Below are 9,294 nucleotides of genomic sequence, written 5' to 3'. Positions count from 1 at the left end.
ATTTTGAAATCAAATGTACTTTTTTATTTAAATTGCATGAAAATTTCCTAAATATATCACCGTTTGTTTCGTAATTAAAAAAAAATAACATAAATAATGCATAAACCGTGTAATGCAGTTCCCTACAACGAGAAACGTATTCTCCGCATCGAACGAAAATCCATTGTATTTATAAAAAAAGCAAATACTTAAGAGCACATTATACGATGAACTTATACACTGATGACACTAATATATTTATTAACAAATATTCACTAGTGGTTTATCATTATTTTCTCTTGCTTAATTGATTAAAAATTGTTGATAGGTTAAAAAATTTTTTTGTTACGAAAATAATCTTTCTTTTTCATTAAGTTCTTTTATTTAATTTCTTTTTACCTTAAAATTGTGTGACATAGTATAAATGTTGTAAAAAAGTACTATTTTGCCTTTCAAATCATTTGAAAAATGTTTTTTTTTTCTAATTGCCAAATTTTATATAGCCATAAATAATCTTTTCAAACACCGAAAGTTAAAAAGTTTTATTCAAAAATATATTTAAAATAAACATATAATATAGTACGAGACATAAACATTTTTTAAGAAAAAGCACAAATAAACAAATGAAATAACACAAATGCTGTACATGAAATGATATTGAATTTCTCATATCTCATGTTTTTCAACATGTCGGACCTGAAAGCATGATCAATAATTTCTCCGTTTGTTCTTTGGCTTATGATTTAAAAAAATTAACATGAACAGGGCATCACATCAGCATATCATTCAATAATCAACGCCAATTCAAAAATTGCGCCAGAGACGCAAATTTGGCACTGAAAACAAATGCTGACTTACATACGATTGATTCACAGGCGACAAATGAAATCATTTCTTTTATTCATCATATCCTCTATTGCTTTTATCCTGCCGTTTGAAAAACTGAAATTACTATTCAAAGAATTTAAGTCGCTATTTGGTATACCATTAGGTACCTCTTTCAGATGTCCTGGCTTGGCGCCATTTAGTTGGCGATCGTTTCTAGATTCTGTTTTACCGAATAATAGTTCTCGAATCGTCAGCTGTTTCTTGCGAATAGCTTCTTCGATGTCAAATACGACTTTTCCTATTCTAACAAAAGGTGCTTCTAGGAGCATGCATATGACAGTACCGATGACATAACTGCTAACGACGAACCCTAAGTATATGAAAATCTGGAACAATAAATATATAATAATTAATATAAATGAAAAATAATGAGAGGAGAATCATGAAAAATAAATATGAAAATATCTCAAAATAAATCTAAGGATATATGATCGACTCTTATGGACAAACGTAGGAAAAACGTCAACACAGTGTATACCTTTGTTCTTTTTTCTTTATCATATATGAAATATGCAAAGTATTGTAAGCATTAAGAAATTCGAACTCGAGTTGCTGACGTATTTTCCCATTTCAAATTTCCCGAATCCGAAAAAAAAATTGGAATTTTATCTATCACGCCTATTTATCTACGAGCACGATAGTTCAAAAAGTATTGAGCTAGAGGGATGAAATTTTGTCTATTTCTGAACCCTAATTTATAATTTTACTTCAAATTTGGAAGGATTCCTCAGAGGGAAGTTTGTTTGATGGTCTTATCGTATACGTATAAACCTAATAACCCAAAAATGCAAAGATCTATATGAATAAAATTCAGTGTACAGATTTGTTAATAGAAGTTTAGATATCTATTACATTTTGGATAAAATCTATCCGAAGTGGGGGCGGTGCATTTGTCGGTCTGTATATTCGCGCATATGTGAACTCGATAGCTCAAAATTGCAAAGACTTAGGTAAATAAAATTGGCACTGTAAATTTACTTCAAATTTTTTTAATCTCATCTACGGAACTGAAGACGTCCGAAATGCAAACCCAGTTTTTCTTCCTTCCCTTCAAGTTAAGGCGAAAAAAACGAGCTGTACAGTGTCATTACATGCGGAAATCAGAGGATGGGTACTATGATCTTTGTGGGTTTGCAACATCCCTCCCTACACTTCCCCAACCCTGTTATACATTCAGGGGATGAAGAGATAAACCAAAAGGAGAACTAAAATGAAGATTTATTGTTTAAGTACAGACAATCAATAAGTTTATGCCTCCCATGTATTAAATTGCAGATATATTTTCGTAAAGATCTTATCTTCAGTAAATAAGAATTTCCAATCCACAATTATTCAGTTTTAAAGTCAAGACTAGTCGCTGATGCTATTAAAAGGCTTTAAAAATATTAAGATATAAAAATTCATAGTTATCTGTAACCATCGTTTAAATTCTTTGCCAATCATTCAATCATCTTTTATACGATCCCAGCATCTGGAGTTAAAACTGAAACTGTACATTTATGTACTGAACAATAAGTTCGCATACACGAAGAATCTTTCGGAAAATGAGATACCCAAACCTCGACCAGGGTGGCCAAATTCCGAGACTTTATCGCATAATTTCGTTCATTTTTTATGCTACACCAGTATACAGACTTTTAGTTGAAAATATACATATACTAAATAGGGAATCTTGATAAATTGAGTACCCAACCCCCGAATATTTGATGCAGTATCAAATTTTTACTGTCAATCCAACACAATCTTGCTAAAACGTCTAGAAAAAACGTCATAAAATTTCATTTAAATAGTCAACATAAGAGCTTACAGCTAAAGCATTTCTGGCTTGAATTCCTTCCCTGAGAGTTGAGTAGAACACATGCTGAATCAAGGGATGAATCATATACACCATAAAAGTTAGACGGCTGAGAGGGATAAGCGGTTTCCAAGATAAGATAGAATTAAGAAATCCTGAAATATAATAAAGAAAATTATTGCAATTTATCAATTAATCAGTATAAATATTCGAAATATAGAAAAAAGCACAGGAGTTTAAAAAAAGGATATTTAACAATACTAATGCTAATTTTTAAAAATATTCACTGCATTATTTGGTCGTAAACTCGTAATATTAAAGTAGCATACGTTGTACTTTTTTAGTATTAATTATACTGTATATTTGTATACTATTAATTATACTGTATACTATCCAACTGTATATTTTGCGAATTCTTACTTTATGATAATGAAACTAGATATTTCGGTAAATCAATACGTTAAAGGAAGAATAACAAAATAATTACGGTATTAAATTAACCATATTACAATAATATTAATTAAACAGTTTTTATTTTATTGTAAAATGGATTGTAAAACATCTAGGAATGAGAGTCTTTAAGAAAAATTTAAAATAAATGTTAATTTAAAAAATATTAAAGTAATATTTAAAACAAATGTTAAATTCTTATTTTTAAAAAAAATTAAAACAGACTTTAATTTTTTTTAAAAATAAAAAAAATATTTTAAACAAACGCTAATTTTTTTTAAATATAGGAAATAATTAAAACAAACGTTAATTAATAAAATGTAAAGAAATATTTAAAACAAGCTTTATTCTTTTGAAAATTTAAAGAAATATTAAAAAAAAACGTTTATTATTTTTAAAAAATAAGAAATATTTAAAACAAATGTTAATATTTTTTTAAATATAAGAAATATTTGAAACAAACGTTAATTTTGTTAAAAATTTAAAGAAATATTTAAAACAAACGTAATTTTTTTAAAAATAAAGAAATTTTACAAACAGATGATAATTTTTTTAAATTTAAAGATATATTTAAAACAAACATTAATTTTTTTTAAATTAAAGATATATTTAAAACAAACGTTATTTTTTTAATTAAAAAAATATTTAAAACAAACGTTAATTTTAAAAAATTTATTGAACACATAAAGCAAAAGAAACATTCAGAATGTATCTGAATATAACTGAAAGTTCTGTAGTTCACAAAAAGATTTTACTCACCACCACATCCAGTACTACAAGCTATGGTTATCCATGCTAGACCCATTGTCCAAGACATCCTACTCAAACTGGCGTAAAGAACAGTTGCTACTTTCCCAGTACCCGGCAGGTGGTTGTTCCAAGGATGAACACCATATAGAGAAGACATTAAGAATGCGATGGTCAACATCCAAGCAGTGATGTGCCACCCCTAAAATAAAATCCAATCATAATCTTTTCTATTATTATTGAAAAAGTTAGTAAAAATAGTTTTTAAAATTATTCTTTTATAATTATACTAAAAAGTAGAATTGTTTTATTTAAATTATTCCATTCATTAGTCCATAATATATAATTCATTATTATAAAAATTATGGTATCTTGTAGACAGTGTTTCTGAAATTCGTAGGTAAGTGATACCATGCTTATTATTTTTTAAATTTTAATTAATTTGTTAATACACGAATATGCAAAGTTTCAAAATTCCTACTAGAAAATAAATTAAAAATTTCATTAAAAAATTTCATCTTTACAAACATGTTTCAGGTCAAATGTAACAAATATGTCTGAAACTCATTATCTATTAGGTATTTCATAAACCATCAATATTTTTGAGACGTCTCTGCCGATGTTAATGCGTATTAAGAAAAGACTCTGTGCATTGAAATTACAATTGAACTTAGCAAATTTTGCAATCCGCAGCAATCCCAGATGACATTAAAAAGGGCGATTCATAAAGAAGCATACAATTTCCAGATCTGTAAAACAGTAACAATGAAAAATATGAACCATCTTAGCGAATGTGTAAGGAAAATGTACTCTTAAAGCTTGTGTCTCGCCCTTGACAGATGGCACATAGGCAGTAGCATGTTTGTCGTCTAACTAGTCGATCGAAATGGCGGCGTTTGCAATGGAGAAGCCTTTTTGTGTTCTTTAATTTAGCGAAACGGAATCCGCAACTGTTCTGCAATGGCATTTTCGCTCACAATTCGGAAGAGAAGTTCCAATTAAAAAAAATCTATCAATGGCATGAAAAATTTAAAACTACAGCCAGTTTGTGCATAGTTATAAGTCCTGGACAACTGACTGTGTCGCAAGAAGGCATCATTCAGCGAAATTCGGAAAATTTAACGTAGAGGATGCGACATGAAGGGCAGATTTCTCAGCCTATCGTCTGGAAAGTTTTGAGAAAGAAGTTGAAAATGATTCCATATGAAGTGCAGGTGTTGCAAAATCTGAATAATCTTGACAAACAAAAGAGTTTTGAATTGTGTACCTATATGCAGCTTCGTTTTGAAAATGAAGATTTTGCCTATCTCTTAATTTTTATTGATGAAGCAACATTTTATATCAGTGGGAAAGTATACGCAAGCACAATGTTCTCTTTTGAGGGAAGCGGAAATCACAAATTCACAGTGCAACACATGCGAGATTCCCCTAAGGTTAATTTGTTCTGTGCAGTGTCCAAAAGAAAGTGTACAGCCTATTCTAAGAGGTCACACATAGAACATCTATGACTGTCTCTAACAAAACTTAAAATAACCCCATACAATTCTTTCACAAGTGACATTTAATATCGTACGTTATTCTTGCTTTACAGTGCATTGAAACTGTATACTTCTTTATGAATCACTCTATAAGAAGATATAAATGATATTCAATAAAGCAAAGCTAAATAGTTCAGAACATAAACTTTATTTATCTGAACAAACTGCATTAATTATTTCAAATTATACTAACCTTTCATTTCTAAAATTGATATGTTTTCGCAGAACTTTGTTTTAATCAATATAATTTTCAGTATATGGTTTTCATTGGATTTCCTCTGCAGTTCTATGATATCTAGAAACAGTCTCTAGAGTAATAAGGCTATCGATATTCAAGGGCATTCTATATTCCTTCATTATTCTTACACCATTTCTTTAAAGAAATTTTGAAAAAAAATTTGAATTTTCGTTAACATTTTTATTACTATTATCCTTAAAAATTTAAACCACAGACTTGATCACTTAATAAAGATTGTTATTATTAAAATAAAATAAAATTTAAATAGCATATTAATAAGTGTGGCGTTCATTTGCAGCAATAGCGGAACATTATTGGCATAGAAGGACAAAATTCTAACTCACGAGGTGCAAATTTCTTGGCGTCCTTTTCTTCCGCAGATAATATCCAACAAATATACCAAGACAGTGTGGTCCCAAATGATGAAGAGGAGGATAATATGTTTCCATCATTAGTTGATGTCTTTGCCTGCAGAAAAAAATATAGAGAAATATCCAGCATTATTTACTTAATACATTTTATAGAAGAAATAACTTTATAGGAATTTATAGTACAACATAATTTCGTTCCATTAGTCAACGAACAAAGTATATTGCAAAAATCTGCCAAGCGTTAACAATATTGTTGATAAAATGCATCAAGTTAAGGTGTTAAAAATATAACATAAATAATTTGTAACAAGCGTTTCTGTAAATAGAAAGCCTGTTTAACATTTTAGCTTAACCCTTCATTTAATCTCTATTGTTATTGCTTATCCCCCTTGGTTTGAGCTCCAATTCAAGACAATTAAGAGATCGGGAAAAGAAGGGTGCAGTATCTTCTGAAAGAATGTATCCCTGAGATGAGAAGTCTGATTAGCTCATATGAAGACGACACTCACACACTCGCTTGCACAACCCATTTTTACATCCCTCTTTCACACTCCTCACAGATAGAAAGCAAGGTAAAGAACAACCATGCCCGAGCCAGGACTCGAAGCCGGGACGTCCAGGTCACGGGGAAGACGCGATACGCCGGGATTTAATTCCTTTTACAAACATGGAAAACCGAATACATTCATTTTTTAGAATTTCTTTTTCTTTTTGCCATGTAATAATAACTCTATTGGAATTCCATCTACCAATCAACCTTCATTCAGTATTTATGTGCAGCACTTACCTATAAATGCAAATACATTTACTGCGAAACGAATTATTAATATATGCAATTCTATAATGATGAAAATAAATCGCCTTAATCAGTCTGTAATAGCGTATCTGAGAAATTATTTAAAATATTGAGATGAGATTTCTACATTATCTGCGGAAGGATTAGTTACGATTGAAGAGGGTATTTTGACTGAGTACTTTAATACTTTTAAATATTAGGCAATTTAAAATATTGCTACTGCAAATACGATTAATCTTTGATAAAAAGAGAATATAAAAAAAATTTCAAAAACCTTTCATAAACTCACTTGAAGTTTAATTTCCTTTACATATGCAATTATAGAAGTGTACGTTAAGTACTTTAGAAAACTTAATATAATAAATTTAACAAGAATTGTGACGTTCAAGCAATCCCACAGCTCTTAGTAGTACATATTATTACTAAGAGTAGTAATATATACTAATTAAGTACTAAGAGTGGCGTACTAAGTAAGTATTAAGAATAAAATCATATCGCTGACTCTCCGACCCGCCCGAAGGCACATGGATAAATAATATTGAATGACCGGGCCGCCGCAAGAGCAACACTAGCGGGAACTGTGGTTGAGTCCTAAGGGTCATCACCGGCCACGGTACAACCCTTCCCGAAGGATGTACGTCCCATCATCGATGGGAGGAGCCACATCACCCACCTATTTGTGTACCCTCCAGGGTGGCGAATTCCAACCACCATGCCGGAAGCATCACATCCTCATTTCGAGGTGTCCCCTCCTGCGGGGGTTAGTATTAAGAGTAAAGAACAAATTGCGATTATTATGCTTCTACTTGTTGTTTGTTCCATGTTAGAATAAATAATAACGTTTGCACTGATTTTTTTTATTTTTTTTTATTTAATATATCTTTTATAGGAAGGTAAAATTCCTTGCCACCCACTCGAAAATCGCAATAACAACCCGTGTTTTTAAGGAGTAGTATACAAAAGAAGCACCCTTTCAATGGATGGCTACTAAGAAAATACATTTTTAAGGAAAATATATACATCTTTTGCGAGTTAACTGCTTTTCCTCTAAACTCTTCTCGGTGAGCATCTCTAACGAACAAAGCACGCATAATGGGTATTCCATAAATCACACTTAAGGAAAGGAAGAAAAAATTCCACAGTAATATGCCGATTTCTCAGATGCTCATTGTAATTTCGTCGAACAGGCTTTTCAGTCCTTTCGGTATTGATAAACAATGTAATTTTCTTGGTTATTCTCATGTAACAAGCAATACACACATACATGTAAATTTAATTTTCAAAGTATCTTTCCCTGATAGATATTAAAAAACACTGAAGTTTTAACAAGTATTTGATTTATTTTTATTCATAATACTCTTAATTTTTATTACTATTAACTTCATTCCATACATGTATTTGTTGTTCTCCTATTGCTTCATTTTTAAAACTAAATTTCATATTTATTTTATATTTAAATGATAAATAATTAGATCTTATGAACAGATAAAACTTACTCAACATCCCCATGTATGAAGAGATTTGTTGGTGGTAAATCTCTGATGTAATTCTGGATTCCTACACCAATGACTGATGCCACCATGACGACAAAATTAATCCACATCCCAATAACTGGCTTTCTGAAAGTAATTGATCGTATGTTAAAGATTCAAGCCAATAAATAAGCCAAAAGAAACCTGTTTCGAATTAGAAACTACATAACTTTTCAAAAATTCCTTAAAAAAATAAAAGAATAGTTGCTTTCAGTAACTATTATAATTTTGCTAGCTGCCTATTTTTAAGTTAAATTCATTTTTTAAAATAAAAATGATTGTCAAAGTTGTTTATTAGATGACTGTTATATTTGTAAGAAAAAGGAATTTCGTTCAATAAATATGAATCTATTTAATCATAGCATGTGATACTAAAATCACCTAATAAACCTCTCTATACCTGTGTCAATGGAATGTGCAATCTATAAACACAAGTACACATTACACTGTAAGACAGAATACGAATATTCACGCCATATAATATCTTAACTAAATTCTAACATTGTGTTTACTTTTTTTTTTTTTTTTTTTGCCTACGCCGGCTATGCTTTTTTGTTTGGGTTTTGGCTGTTATCATGCAAAAGAAGAAGAAAAGAGAAATTGTAGTGCAAAAATTGAATTTTAAAAGCAGGAAATTAAAATTCTATTGGGCCGTTTAAAGTCTACATAAAAAATAATCTTACATTATAGTGAGTGTGTTGCGATTTTCTAATGAACTGCCTGGTTTTAAATATAATTTTTTAAAATCTACATAAACACAGCTATACTACAAAATTTAGAAACACACATAGACAATTAGGTTAAAGTAAACAGTATGGTGGAAGAATTCCACCGTTTCCAACCGAAAGCATTCGGTGTTAACGCAAGGGTTGCGCATAGGAAAAAGTCGACCTCAGGATGCAGGTCTCCCGTTCAACTGCTTGTCTGTAAACGCCCCAAGAGGCTTCTGTAAAACGCCAC

General features: G+C 30.4%; 1 protein-coding gene across 1 annotated transcript in view; it reads right to left on the bottom strand.

Annotated features, from left to right (window-relative positions):
* Positions 1-506: 506 nt before the first annotated feature.
* The window catches only part of LOC129964184 (nose resistant to fluoxetine protein 6-like), a 40,173-nt gene continuing 31,385 nt past the window's right edge, over positions 507-9,294 (bottom strand). Inside the window, exons 11-15 of the mRNA XM_056078904.1 lie at positions 8,299-8,421; positions 5,980-6,103; positions 3,872-4,061; positions 2,675-2,817; positions 507-1,193 (exon numbers count right to left, since the gene is read on the bottom strand). Coding sequence (XP_055934879.1) covers positions 849-1,193; positions 2,675-2,817; positions 3,872-4,061; positions 5,980-6,103; positions 8,299-8,421 — 925 coding nt within the window. The 3' untranslated portion in view covers positions 507-848. The remainder of the gene's footprint in view (positions 1,194-2,674; positions 2,818-3,871; positions 4,062-5,979; positions 6,104-8,298; positions 8,422-9,294) is intronic.

This window comes from Argiope bruennichi, chromosome 3 (assembly GCF_947563725.1).
Source record: "Argiope bruennichi chromosome 3, qqArgBrue1.1, whole genome shotgun sequence".
NCBI lineage: Eukaryota > Metazoa > Arthropoda > Arachnida > Araneae > Araneidae > Argiope > Argiope bruennichi.
Note: the sequence above shows the minus strand (reverse complement) of the source record. Positions and strands in the feature narration are given on the sequence as shown.